This window comes from Nesoenas mayeri (assembly GCF_963082525.1).
Source record: "Nesoenas mayeri genome assembly, chromosome: 17".
In the NCBI taxonomy this organism is placed as follows: domain Eukaryota; kingdom Metazoa; phylum Chordata; class Aves; order Columbiformes; family Columbidae; genus Nesoenas; species Nesoenas mayeri.
This window is the reverse complement of record NC_137565.1, coordinates 14,270,387-14,296,994: the sequence shown is the minus strand read 5'-3', so window position 1 is coordinate 14,296,994 and position 26,608 is coordinate 14,270,387. Positions and strand designations below refer to the sequence as shown.

Here is a 26,608-nt window from a genome sequence, read left to right as displayed (position 1 = left end):
AGTGCTGAGCCAAAGCTCAATGGCTGCGCTGGCTCAAGGGGACATCTGGTCCTTGTCTGGGAAGGGAGCAGGGCACAGCTGCACTGTCTGCAAACCTGCCTGCACACAGTCTTGGTGGCAGCATGGGGTCTTCTCCCCATAGCAGGCCTGGGAGTGGTGGGGGGCAGCAAACCAGCAGCCTGTGGTCAGGGTGGGATGCTGATGGTGCCCCTTGGCTCTGGGTGTTATCCCTGAGCAAGAGGAGCAGCACGTGCTCCACATCTCCCCCCAGGGCCAGGTGAGCAGTAGGCCTGCAGACAGGGCTACCAGCGCTCTCCTGGGCACTGCAGCATACGCTGCACTGGTGGCACAAAGCAGCAATGTGGCTGGGGAGAAGGACCCAAGGCGAAGGCGTCACCCTATAGAATAAACCTTTATTGTCTGGCTGGTGTTGGTACATGTGTCAACGCGGGTGTAGAGATGGTGACAGAGGGGTGAGCGGCACTGAGCACATAGTGCCCTGAGCTGAGCTGGGGAGGAGAGCAGGGGCTGCCGTCCCAGCTCACTCCTGGGCCCCCTCACTCCCCCGGGGCCGTCGCCTCCCTGCCCACTCCCCAGCATGCGGGTGCTGCAGCCCCCTGGTGTGGAAGTGGCCCAGGGCGCACATACGCAGTGGGAAGCAGGGTGTCAGCACAGGGCCGTGGAGCCGGCCCCAGGGAGGCGGCACCAAGCAGAGCCTACAGTGGGCAGAGGGGCTTCCTCACAGGGGCCAAGGAGAGCCACTGGCAGATGCACTGCGACCTGGGCTGGGCTGCAAAACCCCGCTCGGCCCCTGACCCATGCCAGCCCTGGGCCTGATGGTGCAGCTGTGCCCAGACCTCCCCAGGGACACAAAGGTGCTGCCCACAGGTCAAACAGCTCCTGGAGAACAAATAATTTAACACACTGGAGTGCGGGAGGCAGCCAAGCTGGGGAGCATCCCTGGCAGCACCTGCCTGGCCCTGCGTTGCCCTGCCCACAGGGTCAGCCCGCAGCCAGCCAGGGCAGAGGGAGCTCCAGCGAGGCAGAGGCGTGGGGTTGCCCTGGTGGCAGAGCCCCCAGCGCCAGGCCTGTGTCCCCCCCAGACCCTCCTGGGGCAAGCAGCCCACTGGCAGCCTTGAGGGCAGGGGGCAGCGGGGTGGTGGGCAGGGCAGGCTCTAGCACTGTTTCTGCTGCATGCGCAACTCGTGGCGACGCAGGTGGTTGTAGAGGGACTGCACGTAGGTGAAGACACACTTGGCATCTGGCTTCTTCCCCATGATCATCATGTCTTCCACCTCCACCAATGGCACGCAGTCCACCAGCGTCCTGCAGAGACGCAGACCTCAGCATGGCTCCGGGCCAGCTGCCCCACCCCAGGGGCTGGGACGAGGGACCCACGCTGCCCCAGGCCTGCTGGCACTGGGCACTGCTGCCCCCAAGCTCCTGCCCACCTCTCAGTACCCACTGCAGTCCCCTGATGCTCTCTGCCCCAGCTCTTGGTGCTGGCAGCCACCCCCTGCAGAGGCTGGGCTGACCCTCCTCCTCCTCCAGCTGATGAGGGAGACCTGCCAGCCTGCCCACATGTCTGTGCTGTGGCCCTGCCCCAAATGCCAGCAACTGGACCAGTGAAAGGCAGAGGGGTCCTGGTCACTTGCTGCCCATCACTCCTGCTGCAAGCCCTGGCCCAGCTCTCCTGTCCCCCATCAGCTCTGCCAGCCCGGTTCGCACACTCATGGACTCGAGCTCAGGGCGCTGCCTGCCCCAGGCACAGCACCATGCGTGGGGTGGGCACTGCCCCCCTCCAACCAGCCCAGTCCTGGCTTGTGCCCACCACCTGTAGCCCCACTGCTCTGCTGGGGTCTGCACAGGGCCCTGCTTGAGTAGCTGCCAACCTTGGGGGTCCTGGCAGGCCACAGCTTCTGGGCTCTGCCGCTACCCCTTTGGGAGGGCCCTACCCTCACCACCCACCCAGCTCTCTGGCCTGCAAGTGCCATCTCTCTCCCGCTCTGGGGCTCTCTAGGCAGCTGGGGAGGTTCCAGCACAGTTTGGGTAGTCATTGGAACGGCCAGGCAAGGCACAGAGGTGAGGCCCCCTCTGTCCTTCTGCCCTTCTTTTGGAGGCTGGGGCTGCACAGAAGCAACCCTGCCATGGCTGCCTCCCCGCTCAGCCCTGCCCAGGTCCCTCCACCCCCGCCAGGCAGTGTGGTAGGTGCCAGGGCCCACCAGGGTACAGACAGGGCTGGAGCACCCTGGGCTGCTGTTGCTGCTAGCGGCTGATGTGGCCATGAGTGCCTGGGGGGGACTGCGCCAGCACCTGGGGGCTGCTTGGCGTGAACGGGCAGCCCCTGCTGATGCCATGGCCGGCCTGGCTGCTCTAGTCCCAGGGCCACCCTCCAGCAGGGGCTGTCCCCTAATGACAGGGTGCACGGGGCAGCTCTGAGCACAAGGAGGATCTGAATCCCAAACTGCCACCCACCACTACAACACACCCCCACAAGCCATCACCCCCATCTTCCCAGACAGCAGTAACCCTGCTGCATACCTCAGCCCGCCAGCACAGCCCACTCCAGCCCCCGGGGCTGGCACCGACACAGCTGACGAGAGAGAGACCCCAGCTGGTGCCAGTGCCCTGGGACACAGCAGGGCCACCAAGAGCCACACAGCACAGAGCTCCGCCAGGACCCTGGTCATGCACCCTGCCACCCCAGCTCTCCCACAGGGCTTCAGCTGTACTGGAGATGACACAGCCATGGAGATGATGGGTTCCAAGCTGATGGCCTGGCCAGCACTGGCCCCATCCAGGGATGTGGTTGCCTGAGCTCAAGGCCCCCTGCTACTACCCACCCTGGCTCAGGAGGTGATGGCAAAGGAACAGCAGTGCAAGGAGAGCAGTTCTGCCCTTATAAAGCCATTGTTTGGGCCCCGGTGTGCTGGTGCTATGCAGAGCCGGGGGGAGCGGGAGCTCCAGCGCCAGCTGGGATGCCCCTGAAGACAAGCACAAACACTGCAAGATGAGGCAGGACCCAAGCCTTGACTCACAGTTTCCAGGCTCCCTGCTCTTGCCCATATATGAGCAGGCAGCACCTCACGGGCCGGGCTGGGCACCATGGCCCCTGCCTGGCCCCGCAACAGCGGCTGCAGCCCCTCCCTGCCGGGGGCGGCAGCCACCACCAGCCCCAGGCTGGGGAGGAGGCAGCAAGTGTGAACAGTGATGCTGGGGCATCCCATGGGGGCTCACCCACACACAGGCAGCTGTGGAGCACCCAGAGCAGCACCCCCAGCTGCTCACCCCTGGGTCAGGCTCAGCCAACAGGGGAGGAAAGAGCTGTGGCAGCTCCATTCCCTCTCGTGCCATCCCCATGGCTGGAAAGCCAACAGCCCCCCAAGGGTGATAGAGTGCCCGCCTCCCCAGATCCCCATGGATGCTCTTCTGGAAGGCCAGAGGCCAGCTGCCCACCTCTACCCCTCTCCTGACCACAGTTTGGCCCCACTGGCCAAAACCACCAGCACTCGTCCCTCGCCCACCTGCTTCCCCCAGCCTCTTCCCCAGCCATGGCGGCCACTCCCCGGCCCCTCAGCCAAGTGGTGGCAGTGGGGCACAGGAAGGTAGTTGGAGGGGAAGGTTCTCACCATCGCTCCCAGGGGGGTGAAAATGGGCTACGACTTTTTGGTTTTTACCAGCCCCTTCTGGACCAGGCAGCGATAGAATTCCTGAATGTATGTGTACACACACTTCCAATCTGGCTCGCGCATCCGGACCATGTCCTCCACGTCCAGCAACTGCGGACAGTCCGCGTGCTTCCTGAGGGCAGGGAGAGAGAGGGGCAAGCCAGTGACCGCAGCCCAGTCGGGGAGGGGAGAAAGAGAGAAAACAAGAGACATGGATCAATGCAGTTCCCGTCCCACCCCCAGGCAGATGCTGCTCTGCTCTCACATGCTCTGGGAGTGCGCGATGCAGGGACAGGAGGGCTCTGGGCACTGCCGCACCAAGGCCATTCAGTGAGATTTCAGGGGGCACAAGCAAGGGAGGGGGAGGACAGGTGAGCGGTGTGGAGAGGCGTGAGGTCCAGAGGGAAGGACAGACAGAGGCAGGGGAAGAGGAGTGAAGTGTTCTGGCACGCCGGGTGCTCAGGGAGCGGGTTCCAGAGCGGAGCGGCACTCTATATAGCCTCTATATAGACCCGCCGGGAGGATGGGGGGGGTGAGCCCAGCCCTCCTGCCCAGCTCCGCTTGGAACTGCGCGGCACAGCCCTGGTGCAGGAAGCTCAGGAGGAGACGCTCACAAGAGCTGGAGGAGGAGGAAGGACGAGAGGCCACCTGGCTTCCAGGCTGGAGAGATTGATGGCTCTCTCAAGTCCACACACTGGTTCCCCAATTCAGGCAAAAAGTCCATTACCAGGAACGCCAAGAGCCAGGCACACGGCCCCCTTCTCACTCATCCGAACAGCACCACAGCACCCAGGAGCTCGTGGGAACTCCCAGCTCACGCCACCGCCCCAGGCACCGGCTGGGATGGGACCTCCACCTGCCCGGCCCTGCCACTGGGCAGGGTGCTGGAGGGGAGGAGGAGCAGGTGGGAGAGAGACAGAAGGAAGGAGAGAGGGGCTGGCTGCCAGCCCTCCAGCTGGACACGCTCCCATCTCTCAGCACCCAGAAAAACCAGAAGCAAAAGGGGAAGGGAAGAGACTGGAGAAGCTGCGATGGTGTTTGAGCTTCAACGACCGTGAAAGGAGGCACTTGGCACGGGCAAGCCCTGCTTCCCAGGGGCTGTGGTCCCACACCTGGCACCCCAGAATGGTATGTACTGCCTGCAGCCAGGTGGGCTTGGGGGCTGCTGCCCTGCCTTTGGGTGCTCTGCCCCACACCCAGGAAGTCCAGACCTCTATGTCCACCCTCGCCACACCAGACTGGGTCGTGCTGGCTTCTCGTGGCTCTGTCCACACTGCCACTGCTTTCTCCCGTGTCCAAACCTTGTTGCACAGCACAGGGGGAGGGATGCTGACGGGCGCTCACCCCCAGCGCCATCGCCCCTGCCTGTGTTCCCTTGCCCCAGGCAGCAAGCAGGAGAGCTGCCCTGAGCTACCCTAAGCCCATGTGATGTCAAGAGAACTACGTACTCTGCGGAGGAGAAGGCCACTTCAAAGTTGTGGCGGCGGTTCTGAGGTGTCAGTTGGCTGTAGTCAAACGCCTCGGGGAAGAAATTGTGGACCAAGGCGCAGAAGGCCATACCATCACTCCAGCTGGACGAGAAGTTCTGGATGTCCACATGCTGCAAGGGCAGGAGAGTTATCAAGGGGCAGATAAACGGGCCCTGGGGACAGGGAAAGGAGGTGGCACCCACCTCGTAGCCTCGGGTCTTGGCTCTGCACCAGTCCAGCAACATCTGCTTGATGCTGTTGGCATTGGTCACACAGCTGGAGGAGCGCTGCACGGCGCTGCGTGCTGGCGCGGGGTTTGGCGAGCTGTGGCAGAAGACATGGGGTGTTATCCAAGCGGTGCTCGCTGCGCCCGCGAGCCTGCCCCCGGCCCAGCCTCACCTCCCACCCTCCTTCTGCAGCTTCTCCATCATGGCCTTGCGAGCCTGCGAGGCCGATGTCTTGGGCAGGCTCTGAGCTTTCATCAGCTCCTTCTTTTTCTCAGCCTGACGCCGCTCCAGCGCAGCCAGGCTGCTCTGCCTGGAGGCACTCTCATCTTCACGGTCAAAGATGCTGGGAGAGACAGAGACAGAGTTAAGGGGGCTGTGGGCAGCTAGGGAAGGGCACATGGTGGTCTCAGCCTGCTGTCAGCCCTGGAGCTCTGGAGACCTCTGTGTCCCTGCAGGGTGGCCTCAAGTGCAAACATCTCCATGCCCATGGAGGGAGTGATGGGGACTGCTGGACAAAGTGAGTGTGCCCCAAGGATCAGGAGGAGGCTTTGGGGACATGCCTGCACAAGGACACTGCAAGCTGGGCAGAGAGAATTTGTGTAAGCAGGAGGCTGACAGGGACTGCTTGGGGCTGACCCCAGGAAGGCACCACTGCTTACCTGCCTGTCTTCTTGGAAGAGGAGCTGTAGGATGATTTTGTTTGAACAAATGTGCTATTGCCACCTGCAGAGAGAGAAAGAGAGGCCTTGGGCAGGAGCCAAGGGAAGCAGTGCCAGGCAGGTGGGGGTCTCTGCCCATGGCAGAGGTGGCTCAGTGGCAGCAATGCCCTTGGGGATACACCAGAGGATGCTACAGGGAAAGCACAGTGAAAGCTCTTACTGTCTGATCTCTTCAGATAACTCGACTCTGTGGTTGTGGTACGGGAGGTCTTGGTGCCATCACCTGCAGGGGGCAAGGAAACGGGATCAGCTGGGGCCGGAGGCAGCGGCATCCACAGACACCCACTGCTGTCAAGCACCCTCGCATCCACATAGTGTGACAAGAAGTCTCAGGTGGTAAAGGAGTGGCCAGGGCAAGCAGAGCGGGGACAGCACAGCAAAAATGCCAGTGCAAAGGAGCAAGGGAACCAGAGCACCCCTGACCCCTGCAACGTCTCTCAGCTTGAGCCACACAGGGACTAGAAGATCAGAGGCACAGAGGACAGGAGACAGGCCCAAAGTGCAGACAAGGCCCCTGCCACCCCAATGGGATGGAGGATTGGGTAGGAAGTCACCAGAGCAGGTTCCTTAAAGATCCCCAGGCAGGATCAGAGCAAGCCAGAGGAGATGCAGCAAAACAGCCCTGAACCACAGTCCTGCTCCCAGCGTGGTTAAGGCATACCCACAACAAGTGGTGAGAGTTGCAGAGGGAAGCTGCAGTGGCAGAGTGTCAGGAAAGACATTCCACAGCCTCCCGAAGGGCCAGCACACCAGCTGTGCTGGGCAAGCAAGCCCCACAACCCCCCAGCACAGCCCATACTAGACTGGATGAGACGCTCAGTCTTGGTGACGGTGCTGCGTGCCGAGCCATCAGCTGACTGGGTGCTCTGCGTGGTGGTGGTCTCGGTGGCATGGCCGGCCCTCCCTGCCATAGCCTGGCTCCTTGTCTCCTGCAGCCGCTGGTCCCGCTCCTTCTCCCGCTGGTCTGCAAAGACAGGTGGGAGATGGTGTCAGCAGCGAGAGGCAGGAGCAGTGCACACAGTCCCTGCCACACCAGGTGTCCTGCCTGCTGCTGCCATCTACAACTGGCTCGTGGGGAGATCAATATCCTCAGCCTGGCACAGCCAGGGGCGCAGGAGACCCAATGCGCCCTCCTGCTTCACCACAGCTGGATGGCCCCACTCTAGAGCCCTGTCTGCTCCACCTGCAACACCACAACCACAGCCCCAACCACCACTGGGGCTGCCATCCCCAAGTACCTCGCTTGCGCTGGCGCAGCTCCCGCATGGCATTTCGGATCAGTCGCCGCTCCTCAAAGTCTGTTGTCCGATCCAGCTACAGGAGGAGGTGGAGGTGAGCATCACCCCACTTCCACCACCAGCTTGGAGTCCCCTTGCCTTCCCCTGGTAGCCCAGCAGCAAAGGAGGTACCATCTTATCCAGAACATCCTCATCCTCGATCCTGTTCAGCTCCTCGATATTCAGCTTGCTCCTTCTCTCCAGCTCCCTCACTTGGACCTTTTCCATGCCGTTGGGCAGCTCCGGCTCCGGTCTCGGTGCCTGGGGCTGCTCCACCACCAGTCTCGGTGCCTGGGGCTGCTCCACCACCAGTCTTGACGTCTGGGGCTGCTCCACCACCAGTCTTGACGTCTGGGGCTGCTCCACCACCTCTGGTTCCATCTACAAGGACACCACCACATGACTGAACCCCTGCCGACTCAGCCACCACCCCCATGCTGCTCGGGGTCCAAGCCCCACATCACCCTGACACTTGCCCAGTGTCATGGGCAGCAGGGACTCTGGAGAAGACATGCTACATGCGGTGTAAGAGCTCACAACCGGTGGGACGCCACAGGCATCCACAGTGACCAAGGCAGGAAGGGGAAAGCAACATCCCCCCTTGTGGCACCCACTGCCCTGAGAGGGCCCAGGAGTCTCTGACCTCCCCTCGGTCTGGCTGCTAAAACATTCCCAAATATTCCCCAGCCCCCATCACATCAGGGTGCCAGGGCCCTCCAGCGGGCAGGGGCTGCCTGGGTGCTAGAGGCTGGGCAGTGCCCAGTGCCCAGCAGCAGGCAAAGTGCTGGCAAGGCCAGTGCACACGATTAGCAGCACACGGGATTTCCAGGGAATTAAAGGATTTAGCAGAGAGAAGAGCTTGTGCAGGAGATCAAGAGCGTCCCCTGCATCCCTGCTCAGGATCTAGGCCAGCTCAGTCCCCACCAGAGCAAAGCCAGGATGCCAAGTCCCTTTCAGCACGACCCTCCAGCAATGCGCGGCAGGCAGCGGGCCAGGCCTGGAATAGGGCAGGGAGGCAGCAGAGGGGACGTGCTGGCGCAGGGCCAGAGCAGCCCCACTGCGCACCTGCCCCCAACCTGCGTCACGCTGCCCCAGCCCAGCATCGGACCCATGGCAAAGCCACCGGCGGGAGGTGACACATGCGCCCTTGCCACCACCTGTGCCTCACCACTGCTGTGTGCGGGCGGGGGCAGGACAGCTGCCTGCAGCCCGCCCGCCCTGCCGGCATGCCGGCAATGTGGAGCAGGCAGGCGCCATTTGTCCCCCGCAGCAGTGAGCCCAAATGGTAGCAGCTCCCGGTGACACTTTTTTGCCCACGCACCACAGCCATAGTCCCACATTGTGCCAGGGGCTTCACCTTGGCTCCAGACACCCCTGGGACTGCAGGGAGCCCCATGGGCTGGTGCCACCCTCCCGTCCCCCCGCCAGGCGCTGCCGTGGGGCAGGGCTGCCTGCACTCACACCACTGTTGCTCCTGGAGAGGTGCAGGGTCGATTGCTGGCGCATGCTGGAGAAAGCAGGCGGATGGGCCACAGGGCTGCTGGGCTCCTCGGTGCCCTCAAAGTGGGCGCAAGGGTCCTGTGCTTCCAGAAAGAGGGTGCTGATGTCCTTCCCGGGGGGCTCTGGCCCCAGCCACAGCGCCAGTAGGTCAAGGCGGTGGCCCAGGCGCGCCAGCTCTGCCCGCAGCTCCAGGTGCTCCTCCTCCAGTGCCCGCAGGGCCCGCGCCAGGGGCTGCACCTGCTGCAGCGCCTGCTCCAGCTGCCCCTCCACCACCCCCCGGAAAGCCCCCAGCTCCCGCCGCAGCTCCATCAGCTCGGCCGCCCCAGCCTGCGCCAGCCCCTCCAGGCTGACCCCCGGCATGGTGACGGTGCCAGCACGCACTGCAGCGTCCGCGCTCAACTGTCCTCTGCCCTTTATAGGGGCGTCGGGGACACCACCCCCGGCTGGAGGCTGGCCCGGCACAGCTCCGCGCCCACTGAGCTATTCTTGTCGCAGCGCCTGGGGGTCCCGCACACGGGTGCCAAGGCAGGCGCTGGCACTTGGCAGCGTTTCCAGCCCCAAGACCAGGTGGCTCGGCGAGGGGCAGCCCCACCAAGCAGCCCCCATCGGGCTGCTGCCAGTGCCCTCAGTCCCTGTTTGGGGGTGCTGTGGGGCACAGTGGGCGGGGTAGAGCCTCCACGTGGGATCAGCCCCAGACCATCACCGTGCCAGCTGCCCCATGGCCAGGGACCACCCACATGCCCTTTTGTCCGAATGCCATCCTGCCCCTGGCCAGCATCACCCACAACACAGCGACACTGCCAGCCTCAGGCTGGTGCTGGTCTGAGGGCCTCAGTTGCCATCCTCCCATACTGCCTGGTGAACACACCGGGGGACCAGGTCCCCGTGCAATGGGCACAGGCAGCACCCCATCAGTCAGAGGACAGGCTGCAGTAGCCACTGTCCCCAGATCCCCAAATCCACCAGTCCCTCCAACTGAGCCCTACCTGGCAGGGCCGTCAGCACCGCTGCCACTGCCTCCTCCTCCCTGCCCGTGGGAGAACACCTGGAGGCAGCGTCTCCCGCCGGGCGGCTGATGGGTCCCAAGCCCCCCACCCCACCAGGCAGTGCCGCTAATACCTTAATGAGAGCTGACAGGCTGCTTGGGCCAAGCCTGCCCAAGCGCATTAGCACGGGGAAGGAACCCTCTGTGGGCAGCAGGACCTGCCAGCGAGTGCACCAGCTGCTGAGGGCAGCCCTGCCAGGCTGCGGGCACTGCCTGCTTCATGCTGGCGAGGGCCAAGCAGAGAACCTGAGCCAGCGGCGCCATGGCCACCAGCAGCGCCATGGCCACCAAAGGAGCAGTGCCTGCAGCGCTGGCTCAATGAGCCCAGGGCCACAAGCAAGGCAGCGCTGCACTTGACATCCTGGCTCGTGTCAAGGCTGCGTGCGCCTTGCATTACCCTAGATGGCCAGGAGCAGATAAAAGCACTAAAGGGGCTGCACACATGGAGCTGCCTCCTGCACACACCAAGTCCCATTGCCTTCAGCACCCCGCTCACCCCCCAAAACAGAACAGGGGCAGGTTTTTCTCTTTTCCAGTCGAACCCAAGAATCGCTCCTGGGTCAGGCAGGCTGGGGCTGCCGCTCCACTGCTGGCTTGAGACTGCAGAGCAGCAGGAAGCAGAACCCCAGCCCACAGCTCCAGGGTGGGTCACAGACCCTCAGGGCGCACCCCCGGGAAGGCTGCCCAGCACCACAGCCAAGGGCCCTTTCCAGGACAGAAAACAGAGGAGTGGGTGGGGATGGATTTTTCCCTAAGCTGCTTCCACCCTAAAAGTTATTTAAAACAGAGAGAGAACCACAGAAGGTTGCCAGCCCACTTCCCTTCCACCTGCCCCAAATGTCTGCATACACAGCGGCATAGTCCAGAGGGTTCATGTGGCTGTGGGTTCATGTGCAGACCCTGGGGTCTCTTTGAATACACAAAAAAACCCCAACAAAAAACACCAAAATAAACCCAAGAAAACCCCAAAACGAAAAACAAAAGCCAGAGCTTCTGGACTGTGCTGCCAGCACCAACCCACCCACCCTCGTCACTGCTCCCCACCCCAAACCCAGGACCCCCAGACCATGCCCAAGTGCGGCACAGCCCCACAGCACCCAGCCTCTCTGGGCACTCACCTTGATGACATTGGTGCTGACGCTGCTGATGCTGCAGACGCCACTGCCGCTGCTGGGGATGGTGGTGATGCGGATGGGGGTGCTCCGCAGCCCCAGGGTCACCTCTGCAGGGGGAGTGGGAGGCATGCAGGATTTGTGCCAGCCCAGCAGGCTCAGCCCTGCACCTGGGGAGCGGCTCTGGCCTGACTGCTGCACGCATCCTGATCAGTGGTGGGCACTCAGCTCTGACATAGGAGAAGGGCTCTGGGGACAGCCAAGGGATGGGGAAGCCAGGCCCCCTTCAGCACCCCGGCTCTGCCCTCCTTCCCAAGGAAGGGCACTTTCCACAGCGCTCCAGCTGGACCCAAGACCTCCCAGTGTGAGGGACAGCCCCAGGAGCATCCTAAGTCAGGCATGTCTGCAGGCAGGGACAGATCAGACACCATGCATCAACAGGAATGGGACAGAGCAAGACAGCATGGATTGCCGTGGACCAGGACGTCAGTGGGGTCAGAGCATGAATGTGGGGCAAAGAATTGGGCACGGTCATAGGGATGGGACAGGGGATGGACCCTGGGAAGAATGTGGCAGGACACTGAGGATGGGCACAGGCTGTGGGGCCAGACAGTCTCCCAGTACTGAGATGCCCTGAGCAGGCTGAGTGTCCCTGCCAAAGGGTGATGGCTACCAGGCAAGCTCCTGCCCACAGCTTCTGCTCTTCTGACAGTGCTCACTCTCTGCTCTGGGCCGTCAGCACTCAAATGCCACTCCTGCTGCTAACACATCCCATCAGCATCTGCCTGGCTTATCGCTACCCACTTGGCCATTGCTGCCCACCTGCCTGCTGGTTTCCACCTGCTCCCTGGTGCCCGCTGCCTTGTCAGTGCCCAGCTGCCCACCAACACCCACTTGCTCTGACTGCCCACATCATCTTGTCAGGAGCACTGTCCCATGGTGTCCCTGTCAGTGCCCACCTGCCTCACGGTGCACACTGCCCCTGCAGCGCCCACCTTTCCCAGCCCCACCTCCCTGAGCAATGCCCACTCACAACCATCACCCCTACAGTGCCCAACTGTCACGCTGCCCATCTTCCCCACCCAGCCTCCTGACAGATGCCACCTGCCTGCACCACCCGTCTCCCTCATCCCATTCTCCCCATGGATGCCCCTGCCCACACTGCCCACCTTACCCGCCCGGTGCCCACCTGCCCGCTGGCTGCCGGGGGCGGCCACGACGCGGGGCGTGAGGGGCTGCATGCGCCCATCCTTGATCTCGATGGTGAAGTAGGTCTTCATGCCGTCAAGGCCAGGGCTGGCACCGGGGCGGGGGCCGGCGGGGACCGGGGCCGGGCGCTGCTCTGCGCCTCCGCCGCTGCCGCCCTGCGCGTTTTGAGCGGGCCCCGGCGGGGCCGTGTGGGGCCCCCGCTGCCATTGGCCGGGGCCGGCCCGCCCCCCCGCGCTGCCCGCCCCCGCCGAGCTGGGGGCTGGTCCCGGACCCGTCGGGGTGAAGCGCTGGGCGCGCTCCCGCACCGAGGATGCCCGCGGCGGCCCGGCGGGGCTCGGCTCTGCGGGGGACAGGCACGGTGTGGTCACCAGGGCTGCAGCGACCTACAGGTGTCCCCGCCATGCATGCTGCACCCACCTGCACCCACCCACCCACAATGCACGCAGCGCCCCGGGGTGCCCTCTACTGTGCCTCCTGTCCTCCGCAACACGCCCCCCCGCGCCCTGAGGTGCCCCCACCATGCATGCTGCCCCCAGGGTGCCCACCATGCATGCAACACCTCCGGCTGTGGTGGCACTCGTGCTGCCCCACTCCCCACGCTGCCTGCAGCCCTTCAGAGTTTCTGCCCCCGCTTCTGCTGGGGCCTGGCTGTGCGTGCACGTGGGTGGGGAGGGATGGGTGCCGGGGAGGGATGGGTGCCGGGGAGGGATGGGTGCCGGGGAGGGATGGGTAGCCAGCAGCCAGCCTCGCTCAGCCAGGGGCATGCTGCCACCACAGAGCTCGGCGCCTGCCCAGGCTCTGCCGGGGTCCGGGAAGCAGAGAGAGTGGAGGCAGCCACCGCTGGGACCTTACCCGTGCGGCCGGCTGGGCACGGAGAGGAAGGTGCTTGCTCCCACCGGTGAGTGTTCAGGCGAGCCTGGGTCCCCGCTATATCCTGGGTGGGCGCCGCCACTTGGGAAAGGACATGTCAGATATGCAAAGAACAGGACAAGGGGGGCAGAGAGTGAGTGTGGCATAGGGTGCTGTTGCCATCCCCACCCCTCTACAAGCACAGCACCCTGGGGTCCCCCTCCATGTCACCTCACACTCCCCAGAGCATAGTGCCAAAATGCACCAGCACTCACAGACAGCTGGCTCTGCCCTGCAGTGCCAAAAGTACACCACAGAGGAAGGCAAAGCAGAGGTGGGGCACTAGTGCCACAGCAGGGGCAGCAAGTGGTACCTGGGGTCTGTGCCAAGAGATTGGGATCACCCCTGCACCTGCCAGGCCCTGGCATAGCAGAGCCAGCCCAGGATTGCCCCTGGAGAGGAGAGGGGGCTCAGTGGTTCAGCCCCCACCCATGGAGCAGACAGGCACCAAACAGGCAGCACTCTGGCCTGGGGCTGGAGTTGCTGGTGCACAAATGGGGGGCTCAGCCTTTCTCCAGGACCCAGATTTGAGACCCCAGGTGAGGCAATGGGGGTCAGGTCCTGCACACTTCCATCCACCCTGGGGCTGTGCCACACTGCAGTCCACCACCCCCTAGCATCTCCCCAGGGCTTCTGCCTTCCCAGGAACCAGCAGCCCATGGGGCTTCTTGGAGGAAGGGGACCTCCACCTGCAAGAGCAGCCCCAAGTGGGAACCTTGACCCTGAGGACAGTGAGCTGCTTTGTTTCCCCCCTCCTCCCTCCATTTCCTCCCAGAACAGCCGTGGGGACAGTTTTCTGGGCAGTAGGAAGAGGGCAGGTGCTGGCCCTGCCATCCCTCAAGGCTGCGGGGAGGACCCAGAGGGTGCTGGGCCCAGCTGGGCCAGCAAGCACAGCCCCGGGGGGTGGGTCGGGGCCAGCAGGCGTATGGCTCCCAGCCTTATTGGGACAAAGAATGCAAAAGGCCGGGGTTTGCTGCAGGCACCAATTCCCTTTCATGGCCCTGCTGCTGCCCAGCCTGGAGCTGGGGGATGGATAAACAGCCCGGGACACCTCATTCCCCCCGGCACCCAGCTGGGGCAGGCACTGCATGGCCAGGTGGCAAATGGCCACCAGCTGGAGATGGCCCCTGGCCTATCCACATCCTGCCCTCACATTTCTGCCCCAGTCTGTGTGGGCATAAGTCACATCCCCAAGACTGATGCCCTTCCCCGCATCACTGAGATGTGTGCGCTGCAGAGCAGGCGGGCAGTGGGGGACCCCTGGGACAGCTCTGCCCAGCTGGTGGAGGGGGGGGCAACAGCCCCAGCACTCCCTTCCCACGGGGCTGCACTTACCCACGGGTGGCTCCCCATGCCTCCCAGCCGGCCCCAGCACCTGGCCACGCAACCCAACACCAAGCTGCAGGGAGGAAAGGGGGCAAATCAGTCAGCTGGGGGGGGGCACACCCTCCCCCCCCAAACCTTCATGCCAAAGTGCCTTCACCCATGGGATCACCAGCCGCTGGTGAAGGGAGCAGTGATGGCCCCAGACTGTGCCGCCAGTCCTGTACCTGACTGCTGGCACCGGGCTGGCACAGGTGGGGCTGCTCCACCCGGCGGCTTTGCCCAGCACCGGGCTCCTGGGTGCTGGCAGGGCTGCCCGGGCTCACTTCCTTCCAGGCTGCCTGGTGCTGGCCTGTGGGCTGGGCAGCACCCAGGGAACACAGCTGGGCCCGCTCTGGCTCCTTGCCACCATCTTCAGGCTCCTGACTGGGCTCTGGGGGCAGCTGCAGCTCCGGGAGCACGAGGGTCCTGGAGACCACAGCTGTGGGAAAGAAGAGACGCTGTGCACAGGGGAAGCCTGCTCCCGTGGACCCATCAGGCACCCAGCTCCCCTGTCCGCACTGCTGGGATATGCTGTGCTGCCCTCTCCATCCTCCCGCCCCTGCCCACAGCTGGCCCAGCACTGCTCCCGCTCCGGGCACACACCCGGACAGGGCTCTGCCACCAGCATTTGTGGGGACTCACCCTGGGTGCTGGGTTTCTGGGGGTCTCTCGCCTCCTGGCTGCATAGCTCCTGCATTCCAGCCGAGACATGTTCCTGCTTCACTGCATCATCTGGCTTGTGGGCCTGGGGAAAGCAGCGAGTGAGCACAGGGCCAGTGCCGCTCCAGTCTCTGGCCAGGTCACCCTGTCCCATCACTGACACCTGGCCATGAACATGCCACAGGCCGTGGCCCCTTCCCATGCCACCTCGCCTACATGCTGCCGAGGATGGACAAGCTACCCCCTCCACAGAGGTCATTGCAGGAGTCTGGCAGGCGAACAAGGGTCCCCACACCTGCTGTCTCCAGCAGGCAGTGAGAGGGACGTCATGTCTGCTCAAGTGGGGGATCTAAACCTGGTGCTCCTGGCACTCCTCTGTGTGGGGCTGATAAGCACCAGGGCACAGAGCAAGGAGCTGGCTGTTGGGACGCTCTGTGGCTCCTGCCACAAGTATACCAGCCTTGTCTAGCATGGATACCAGAAGGTGGGAAGATAGGAGAACTCCTGCCCAGTGCCCTCTGTCCCCTTCTGCCCCCAGCCCCAGGGCTGCATGAGGCAGAGAGTACCCAGTTTGGCATCACTCTGTCCCTGCCCACAGCACTAGCAGTTCTGTTTGGCAAAAGATGGGATGCTCTGGGACCGCAGGCAGGTGACAGGTGTGTCCCTGACACATGCCTGAGCAGGGCCAGGGTGTCTGGGTGTCACCAGCGATGGCACAGGGTGCAAGTCCTGGCTCTGCCAGTGCCTCCAGCAGCACTTGTGGGCTCCAGATGCGGAGGTGACTCCAGAGCAGGGAGAGGTGGAGGGCATGCACAAGGGAAGCTGGACCCAAACCCAGGCACCACTGCAGCCATCTTTTAAGGGAAATGGTGTTGTGTTTGGAGTAATCAGCTGAACAGAGTGGGAGAGCCCTGCCAGCTGCTCAGGAGATGGCCCAGCATGGCCAGGACTGGGAGCAGCATGCCAGCACATCCAGATGGGGAAGACAGACAGTGCTGAAAGGTGGCACAGGGCCACAGCCCCAGGGCACACAGGCAGGAAAACTGGGCTGAACACAGGTGAACGTGGGTACCCACACCTTCCTTCTCAGCTTCTCCCTTCCACATGCTGTCTCCCAAAGGGCAATCCCACATGGTATCTGTACAGGGACTTCCTACTGTCACAAGAGCTGCAATCCCCTGCAGGGTCACCGCCGCTGTGCAGGAAACCCAGGCTTGTCCTTGTTCCTTCCTGTCCTGCCCACTAGCTCGTGCTTCCCTCAGCCATGGCTAGTGTGGACCAGCCTCGCTCCAAAGTGAGCCCCAGCTGCTCAGGGGCCAGCAGAAACAACCAGCAGGGGCCCAGGGGGTTCAGAGTTTCTGCCTGCGCAGGAGGACTGATGCACACAGCTGCCGCAGGCAGGATGAGCGGCTGTCGCCTCCAGAGAGTAGCATTCCTGCAGAACTGCTGCAGGGAGGGGGGCACCAAGTGCACTGAGGGGCCTGCAGACCCCTCACTCATAGCACTCACACTCAGGCTGCATCCTCAGAGAGAAGCCCAGAAGCAGCCAGACCTGAGCCCCCAGCCCTAGCTCACCTCTGCTGGGGCCACACTGGCATAGCCCAGCTGCATCCCCCATGTCCCCAGCTCCACCTGCCCTGGTCCTCTTGGGTGGGCAAGCCCAGCATGCCTGGGGCTTTGCACATCAGGGAGGCAGGTATAGGAGCTAAAGGGAAGGGTGAGGAGGTCTTTAGTGGCCCTGTCCCCCAGCAGCGCCCTGCACACTCACCGCTGAGCCTCCAGGTTCCTCGGCAGGGGGTTGTTCTGCAGCTCCCATGTAGCTGCTCTCCTCTGGCCCAGCCAGTGCTGACTGCTCTGCATCATCCTGCTGGCTGCTCTCCCCACTCCTGGCTGTGGCCAGGGGCTCAGCACTGCCCTCGCCACAGCTCTCCCTGCTCCCAGCTAGGGCTGTCAGCTCTGTATCGTCCCTCAGGCTGTTCTTCCTGCTCCTGGACAGGGCTGGCGTTTCAGCATCATCCCTCTGGCTGCTGTTCACATCCCTAGGCACAGCAGGGCGCTCACTGCCGTCCCTCTGGCTGCTCTGCACGTTCCCAGCCAGGGCTGCAGCTGGATGGGAGCAAAGGTGTTTAGGAAGGAGCTGCCCACATTCCAGATTCTCTGGGGTAGCTGTCCTGGGACACAGGGACAGTGCCTCACCTTCAATCTCCTCAGCCCGCAGCTTGCGTATCGCAGCTCGGATCAGCTTGCGCTCCTCATACTCACCTGCCGCCCGCAGCTGCAAGAGGAAAAGGCCCGGGAGAGAAGAAGGGTCAACCTGGCACACAGTCAGCCCCAGACCACAGTCAGCCATGGCACACGGTCACTCACCAGTTTTGTCAGCTCCTCCACATCAGTGATGGCTTCGAGCTGCCGAGACAAGGCAGCCAGGGCCGCCTGCTGCTCCTCCTCCAGACGCCGGGACCTGTGTGGAGGTGAGAGTGGCCAGCCGGGAGCTGCCATGGGTGCTCAGGACCAAAGTCCTCTCATGGGCAACAGCACATTCAAGCAGTGGACCCCACCCGCGTGCCAAGCTGCTTGGTGTGGGGCTGCTCCCACCCTCTGTGCAAGGTACAGTGGGGCCAGGCATCAAAGTCGCCATCCCCTGGGGCAGAGGCGGAGGCGAGCAGGACCCCCGTCCCACGCCAGACTCACCGCGGCCAGTTCTCCTTGTCGTCCTGCCGGTGGCTGCCGCGCTCGGGGCGGAAGCGCTTGGATGCCAGCGCCTCCTCGTCCCGCTCCAGCTCCTGCCGCTGCAGCTCCCTGATAGCCGAGCGGATGCGGCGCCGCTCAGCCAGGTCCAGCGTTGCCTCCAGCTGGGTGTGACAGAGTCGGACTCAGCACCAGCTCCGGCCACTGTGGCCCCCAGCTCAGCCCTGGTGCCGCCCCGTGCTGGGCTGCCCACGCACCATACAATGGGGCCGTCTGTCCGGCGGGGCCCACGCACACAGTGCCTGCTGCCCGGCACTGCCTGGCCCCGCGGGGAGCGGGCATGGCCCCTCTGAGGCAGGATTCCTGGACCAACCATGGTGAGGTGGGGCAGCCACAGTGGCACTGAGATCTCCAGGCACGTGAGGAGCAAGGAGACAGGGGCAGCACGGCATGAATGCCCATCGATGGTCCATGCGGCCCCCAAAGGAGGGTTCCCTGTGGCCCTGCCCCATCACTCCATCAGCAGAGAGACAAGCCCGCCTGCCCATGCCAGCCCCTCCAGCAGCAGGGGGGGACAGCAGAGCCTGTTCTCCTGCCACCCCCACAGCAGGAGGTGCTGGTTGGAAGGGTCCCAGCACTGCCCCAAGGAGGGCCCCCCCGGCCCTCCCGCATGCCTCCCCACTCTCACCCAGTGCTAGAGGGTGGCTGGCAGCTCTCAGAGCCAAATCCATGAGCAGGATCTGTCCTAAGTCAAAGTCCAACCCCCTGTGAGTGGGAAGCACAGCTATGTTCTTCCCACAGCCCCGCCACGAACATCTCATGGGTGCTTCTCAGCCCACCTGCCAGGGGCACCCAGAGTTGCTTCCCCTCTTCCCCAGATCCACAGCCCTGCCACCAGCTCAAGTGCCTCAAGGGGGGGCAAGCATAGCATCCCCCACACTGAAGAGTGGCAGAAGGCAGCAGGATCTGCAGGGAGAGGCCAACCAGGGCAATGGTCCTCCCGCTGTCCTGCTGTGGGACAGCGGGACTGACCCAGCGCTGGGAACCCAGGAGGCGATTTCCCATGGAGCTCATTAAAAATAAACCCCATGACCCACAGCAGCTGCTGTCAGCGTCAAGCACTGGCATGCTGGGAGCAGCTGCGGCTGCACCACGGGACAAGAGCATCAGTCCCCTCCCAGCCCCACAGGCCACTGCAGGGCCACCACCAGGCCACCCATCCAGGGTCTTCAGGTTCCACTGCAGCAGGAATCCAAGGTTGTTCCCTCAGCCATGCCCAGGCTGAGCAGTGCCAGGGGCTCTAAACCACCACCTGCAGAAACCCCCTGTACAGAGCCTCCAGCAAAGCCATCGCCCTTTGCTCTCCCTCCTTGGAGTTTGGGGACCAGAGCAGGATATTTCCATCCCAGTTGAGCTAGCAGGCACACAGCCACCACGTACCGCCCCAGTGGCAGCCAAAATCATGGTCCTCCAGCCCCTGCCGGCCTCAAGACCCCAACAGGAGCATTATCCTTCCCCAGCTGGGACCACCGACCCCCAGGGAGGCTCCTCCCAGACAGCCCAGTGCTGGAGACACACGCAATATTTGGGGCAGCTGCTTGAAGCCAGGGTGCTCCCTCCTGTGCCAGCTGGCAGTGCCATCCCTCCCAGCACATTGCAGCCACTTATTACATCCCACAGCAGCACAGGAGCCTGCCGGAGCCAGGGCCTGCCGCCGTCCCCCTTGGTGTCTTGTCTGGAGCTTCCACCTCCACTGGCACAAGGGCAGGGAAGTGGCCGGGAAGAACAGGGGGATGTCGGGGTGGAAATCAACCCCTCCATCCACATGGGCCTCCCACTTCCCATCTGTGCTAGTCCTGCCTGTGCTGGGGCAGCCGCCGGGACGCTGCTGCAGGCAGGGAGGGACGTTGGCAGGGACGTTGGCTGCCCGGACAAAGGCACAGAGACAGGGCCTGTCCCTCTGCAGCTCCAGCAGACACCGCGGCCACCCGAGCTGGCCAGGAAGCCCAGCTCCACCATGCACAGGGTGGGAGCGATGGAGCCTGGTCCAGCAGATGTCCTGTGGCAAGTACGGCTCTCCCCACAGCCACACAAAGGACATGAGGACTGAAAAACACCCCTCTGCTGCACACTGGCAGGCCGAGGTCCCGGCCCTTCACTAAATAAGCTGCTGGTGGTGCAGCCCCGGCAGCTGGGTCAGAGCAAAGCAGGGGTGGCAGCAGCTGCAGAAGCTGGGAGTGCTGGGAAAGGGTGGACATGACAGAACACCAGCCCTGCGCACCCCAGAGTAGGGGGTGGCACCCACATGCTGCGTGAAACCCACCCGCCAGCTCCAGGGTCTGCTCTGCCCAGGAGGCTCCAGCTGGCACCTGACCTGCACCCGAGTCTTGGATGGCTTCTCCCTGTGGTACAAGCGGCAGCAGGACAGGAGAAAGAGCTTTGTCCCAAGCCCACGTCAGCAGGGAGCCGGGATGAGGCAAATGAGCGTCTTTAGAAGCTCCGTGGCCAGCGGCGATGGGGAGCGCGCCGGAAACCACAGCTGGAGCCAGCGGGTGGGAAGGGGCCAAGGGGCCCAGCGCTGCCGGCACAGGCAGGCCCAGGGATCAGCACATGCCAGGGCCCCAACGGCCCTGCCCAGCCAGCAGCAAATTAATGGTTACGAGCAAACGCCCGCCTCGCACACACAAAGTGGCTTTGTGAAAAGGGTGCTGGCAAGGCACCCGTGGGCTGCTTTCCTGATGATGCCCAAGCACAGCAATGTTCAGAGCCCCAGCATGGCTGGCAGCTCCTCCAGGAGGGCTGTAATTAGCCCTGCATCCATCCGGCTCCCCAGAACAGCTGAGTCCTTGCGAGGCTGGAGCACGGCCGCAGGGAAACTGCTCTGGGGACAGGAGTGAAGCACATCAAGCATCTCCTGTCGACACAAGCTTCACTGCCACCTTTGGAAGGAGCCACAGAGACAGCGGCTGCCTCCCAGGCAGAGGAAAGCAGGAAGGATGGCTGTGTGACAGGAGTATGGCTGGGACACAATGCTTCTCAGGGCCATTGAAGCCCTTCCCAAAGGCCACCAAGTGTAAGAAGGGGACCTCATGGCCACGAGTTTCCTAGCTCAAGCCTGCCTTGCTTCTGCCTGCAGGGAGATTTGCATCTTTCCTGTCTAATTAACCAAGGTGAGACCTGGAGGGGCCAGAAGAGTGGAGCATTGCCCAGCCCTGAGCCAGCTGACGACAGCCTGGAGCTCAGCACAGCTCCAAGCACTCAAATGACGGCCTGCTTCCAGACACCCAGCTAAGGGCCACCCTGCAGTGCCATCTACCCTGTTCCCTGCAGCTCCCTCGCTGAGCTTCTCCAAGCCCTTGTTCACCTTCATGCTGCACCACAGGTTCATCCCAACTGGCCTCCTGGGACTGCGGCAGGAACCACATGGATGCCTATGGGAAGGAGTTTGGCAGCAGAAGCTCCTGGGCAGCTCGCAGCCCAGCCAGCATAGCAACGGTCCTGGCAAGGAGGCTGCAGGGACCTGCTCACATCCCCCAGACTCCTTCTTCCAGGACATCCAGGGACACCACAACACTGCTGTCAAGGTCTCTCTGGGAGAAGGGAGGAGAAACAGCCCAGAGTTAAATGCTGGGGAGGGCAGAGGAGCAGGGAGGAAGCGGTGGGAGAGGCAGTTTTCCCTTATATGGGCTAATCCTCTTCCAGCTGAGTGGAGCCAAAACCTAACCAGAAAGAAAAATAATTCCTTCTCCGCGTCATGTCAGCTTGGAGCAGGCTTTCCCCGGCCTGAGCCACACAGGCACGGGGAGACTCAAGCCGCAGGCAGGGTGCTCTGGGGATGCAAAGCCCCAGATGGTCAAAGATGAAGCCCCAGGGAGAAGCGGTGCTTGCTGCGCGGGTACGATCCACCTCTGCAGGCTGGCTGGAGATCCAGCTGCACCACAAACTCGACACCCACCCCATCACCGCTCCCAGGGCTCTATCTCAGCCCAGAGACCTCAGCTGGGACATGGCAGAGCCAGAGCACTGAAAGGACAGGGGAAACCCAACCACTCATTCCCACTCCTTCAGGGCTCCCCATTGGCCCTGATGTCACCCCACAGAGAGTGGTGGGCTCTCAGCCCATCAACAAAGGGCAAGTCTGCATGTTGTCACCCAGAGCAGGCTGAGGGTGCCACATGAGGAGGCTCTGGCAGGGTAACACAACCCTGATGTTGACCCCCTGCCCACAGCACCGCGCAGCTCCCGCTTCCCGCCGATGCCACAGCACCCCAACTCTTTCCTGTTCCCGCAGAAGCACCTTCCCGGCTGACTCAGCTTCCTGCCGTAACCATTACCCAGCACCCGCCTGGGCCACCCCAGCAAACCCTCAGCCCTGAGCCTGCCGTGTCCCAGAACTGGAGGGAAGGGCAGGGCTGCCCAAAGCTGTTCAGCACTTTGTAAGGCTTCCTGGCACAACAGCCCTGGCGGAGCAGGTCAGAGCCCAGCACACACAGTCCCACATTTGGGACACACAGGCACTTGTCCCCCACGAGCCCACCCAGCCCTGGCAGCTGTGAAGTCAGGGCTCAGCTAGAGCTCTGACTCCCGGGGGAAGAAACAGAGCAGGAAAGCAACTTGGATGTTGCTCCAGGAGCTGCTGCACAGGAGATGCCCAGCCGTGAGGGAGGGCACAGAGCCTGAGGAGCAGCCCCTGGCATCGCAAAAGCAGAGACCTGGGCCAGATAGCAGCCAGCACTGGGACAGCGGTGAGCAGGTAGCTGAGCCGGCAGCAGGAAATGGTCTCAGGCTGGAGCTGCCAGCCAAGGAGATGGAGCAAATGGACAGACATTAACAGGCTAAAAGAAGACGTGAGCAAAGGGCCAAGTGTGGCCAACGTGGGAGGGCCAGAGTCTGTGGAAGCACTGGGGCAGGAGAGGGGCTTGTGCTAGAGCCCAGGCGTGCCCAGAGCTCCGGCCCAGGCCAGCTCGGGCACCTCCCGGTGCTGCTGCCCGGGAGCCCCCAGGCACCGCAGCAGCTCCTTGCCAGCGTCTCCATTCGCCCCCAGCCTGATGTTCAGCGGCGGTTCCTCCACCCGCGGAGGCGCAGACGGGCCCGTGCTCCTGGGACAGCCACCACCTCCCCTGCCCTGGCGGGGCGCGGGGAGCCGGGGCACCGCCAGCCATACACCGACCCGTGCCCCCGGGAGCCGCCACAACCGCCATGCCCCGGCCCTGCCCGCCGCGGGGACTCACCAGCTTCCGCAGCGCTCCCTCGTCCATGCCGACGAGGTTGTCCTGGGACATCCTGCCTGCCCGCCCGCCCCGCCGCTGCTGCCGGCCGAAGGCTCGGAGGCGGCCGCGACAACAAAGGACGGCCGGGGCGGCGCGACCCCGCACTCGGCTCCGACCCGGCCCGCCCGCGCTCGCGCCCGCGCCGCCACCGCCCGCCGATTCCCGCCGCCCCGCCCCGCCGGCTCCGCCCACGCAGCGCCCGCCGCCGCCATTGGCTCTTCGCTCCGGACGGTCCGGCCCCGCCCCGCCTGGCCCCGCCCCGCTCGGCCCGAGGTCGCGGTCCCGGCCCGTGGGGCTGAACGGAGCCGCCGCTCTGCCTCGGGCTCCTGGGGCCCCACGCGGAGCCCAGGGGCGATGCCGCGGGTGTCCTGCCCGCGCGTTCCGTGCCGCGGCGGTCGGGCCTGGCCCGGCGGGGGATCGCACCCCCCGAGCGGTCACGGCGCACCCGGCCGCTCCCTCGGCGTCGCGGCGCAGCCGTTCGCGACAGCTTTTAGCAACCCGCCAAACGTGAGCTCTGCCTGCAGAGCGGCCCCGCGTCCCCCGCCCTGCCCGCGGGCGCGGAGGGGTGGCGTGGCAGCGGGCGATCTCCTCCGTCGGTCAGCCCGCGGTGCCCGCCTGCTTCAGAACCTCCCGCGCGGGCCCCTATCCCCACGGGGCCTGGGGGAGACCACACCGTGGGGGGCACCCCTGCACACTCTGTGGGCCTCATGTTCGCCTCTTCCTGGCACCTTCGCAAGATTCATTCCCAGGGCTCTGCCAGACGCCGCATCCCGCAAGGGCTTCCTGGGGACATGGCTGTGTTGCCTCACATATTCCCAAGCAGTTGCTCACACTCAGGAGCTGCTCATGGCGCCCTCAGCCCTTCCTGGCCCTACACCATCCCACAGGACTCTGGTTTGGCCCATACCTCCCCCAGTCCACCTTCTGCTGCCCCAGGACAGGATATAAATACTCCTCTACCACTCCCAGCAGGCCCCATCTCCCGGCCAGGGATAGGAGCAGCAGGGGATACAGAGATTTAGAGGTATACATTCCTCCAGGCTCCCGTCTCATCCCATATGGCAGTGCCAGAAGGACATCCAAGCCCAGCTGTCAGGGTGGAAGGAGGATCCTGTGGAGACCCCAAGCTCCCCACCTGGGAGGCTGCAGCTCAGACTTGGTGGGGTTCAACCTTGTCTGGCAAAGGCCAGTAGACATCACTGGAGAGGACCAAGCCTGGCCAGCTCTGAGGTGCTGTGGGCTCTGCAGAGCAGGCAGCTGCCACCTGTTTCCAGCTCCTGTGAGAGTGGGAGAGGTGCTGCACCCCTGCCCTGTCCTACAGCTCAGAGACCAAAGGGCTTCCCCAGAGCAGGTCACTGAGATCCAGTTCACTGCTCATCTGGGAGTTTCCAGCTCCCCGGGGAGGTGTGTGGGATGGAGCAGGGCCGCAGCCTCCTCTGCCACAGGGAAAGACCCACCACTGCAGGCCAGAAAAATGGGCTGTGCTGGAGGTGCCTAGAGGGTGGATCTCCAGCCGAACTGCCATCCCAGAGCACTCAGCTCCCTGGCAGAGGGAGAACCGTGAGCATCATCCGGCTCTGCTGGAGCACAATGGCCCCTTCCCAAGCAGCCGTGCTAAAGACAACCCCTCTGGGCACTGCGTTGCCCAACAGGTCCTTCCTATCCCTCTGCCAGCCTCAGAAGCTATGTGATCTTCACTTGCTGGATTAGCCCTGTGCTGTTAGGCTGCCACACATGCCACGCAGGGTTTTCCACTGCCCGCAGCTTTGCTCATTACACAGCCATTTGGGTGAGGTAGTACCTGGGGAGCAGGCACTGGGTGAACACCCCGCTGGGGAGCAGCTGTCCTCCCTTCAGGGTGTGTGGGAGACCCCACTGGCAACCTTGAGCTGGTGGGGGTGCAACTGGTTTGTTCATGAGCCCCTCTGCCAGCAGCACTGGGGCAGTGGTGCTGAATACTGGTGCATGGCTGGCAGCACTGATGCTGGGCTTCCTGCACAGAGCACCCAGCTGCAGACGCACACTGAGCTATGCTGGTAAAGCAGCCTGGGATGCACAGCTCTCAGCACATGAAGCGGTAACTATCCTGACTCAGCTCCGCCAGGTCTGCACCTCTCCTGGTTTCATTCACCCCAGGTAACGACCCAGCCACATCCTCACAGGCCCCCCAGAACGGGCCAGCACAGCGGGGACCGCAGCCCTGCTCTGCTCCACACAGCCTCCCCCAGGGGCTTCCCAGGGCTGCGAGGTGTGCGTGCATGCAGCTGAGCGCAGCCTCAGACAAGCACACCTCCTTTTTCCCGTGAGAGTGGAGTGAGGAGAGATTTATAAACCCCTTGGGGAGCATGGGGGCCCTGGCTCCAGGCCTGGCTGAGGAAAGTAGGGAGGGCAATGTTGCCCAGCCTGTTGGCACTGGGCAGGTGAGGGTGTAATCTCACCTGCTTGCAGGAATGACAGGGCAGCTGTCATGAGCCAGCGCAGGCAGATTGCCCAGCAGATGCAACAAACCCATGCCAGGGAGTAGGGGCCTGAGCGGCACAGGGGGGCTGGTCCCTGGGGGCTCCCTCAGCCAGGGGACACGTGCAGCAAGGCGGGGAGAGTCAGAAGTTCTTTGGGTTCCCTTTGTAGATGCAAAACATAATGTTAAATACCACTAATGGAATTTTATTGTGCCAGTATGTGTCTGGGACTGCCCTGGCCCAGGGGCCGGGGACACCTTCCTGACTCAAGTGTGGGATGCAGGTCAGGGTAGGAACACGGTTGTCATGCCAGGAAAGGAGAATTCACGTCTCTTTGGGGCCTGTGGCCTTTTCCCAGGCTGTGACAGCAGAGAGGAGTACAGGGGCAGGCATTACCTTGCTGTCCTGCCAGTGTCACCCTGGCAGCACCGACACACGGGCAGCACAGGGCTGCGCAGGCTGCCAGAACCCTGGCAGCGGGTAGAGGAAGGTCCCGGGACCCTTCGCTCCTCCTGCCTGCTTCAGCAAAACACAGGAGCTTTCCCGGCCTCGTCCCTCCTCCCCTGGGAACACCTGATACCCACAGACCTATGTCGCTCCCGTTCTCTCTACACCCAACACTTTGTGACCACTCCTGAGGTCAAAAATCAGCTGGACATGGCTGGCCCCATCTCCCAGAGGAAGCCAGGGAGGGGGGACCTGCCACCCCAGGGGGCTGCTTGGGCCAGGCACCCACCCCTGGCTGGCAGAAGTATCTGGACATGCTCAGGGAGGAAGGGGAGGAGGAGGATAGCGCTTGGCTTCTCTGCACTGCGCTGTTTGCCCATGGCAAGCACACATGTAGCCTGACGCGGCCACTCCTCTGCATGCCAACACCAGGGCAGCTCCCATGGAGCACCGTGCTATTATAAACAGTGACATCATGCTGGCTGAGTTTCAGGGCTTCCAGACCCATTTCCCATGGCACCCCATGGCAGGGGGCCCTGATGGTGCCCAGCTCCCAGGCAGGTGGGAAGCTCCTCCAAATGCCT

General features: G+C 63.6%; 1 protein-coding gene across 1 annotated transcript; it reads right to left on the bottom strand.

Moving 5' to 3' along the window:
* Nucleotides 1-1,175: 1,175 nt before the first annotated feature.
* Nucleotides 1,176-23,130, bottom strand: SMTN (smoothelin; the record flags this gene model as incomplete). The annotated part of the gene is made up of 21 exons (XM_080355017.1): nt 1,176-1,326; nt 5,117-5,268; nt 5,341-5,461; nt 5,537-5,707; nt 6,024-6,087; nt 6,244-6,306; nt 6,883-7,047; nt 7,322-7,397; nt 7,493-7,651; nt 8,822-8,938; nt 11,024-11,127; nt 12,207-12,566; nt 13,079-13,177; nt 14,471-14,534; nt 14,686-14,939; nt 15,143-15,245; nt 16,929-17,266; nt 17,357-17,435; nt 17,528-17,621; nt 17,852-18,012; nt 23,080-23,130. 21 exons carry the CDS (start codon nt 23,128-23,130, stop codon nt 1,176-1,178), a joined length of 2,946 nt encoding a protein of 981 aa, XP_080211143.1.
* Between the last annotated feature and the right edge of the window lie 3,478 nt (nt 23,131-26,608).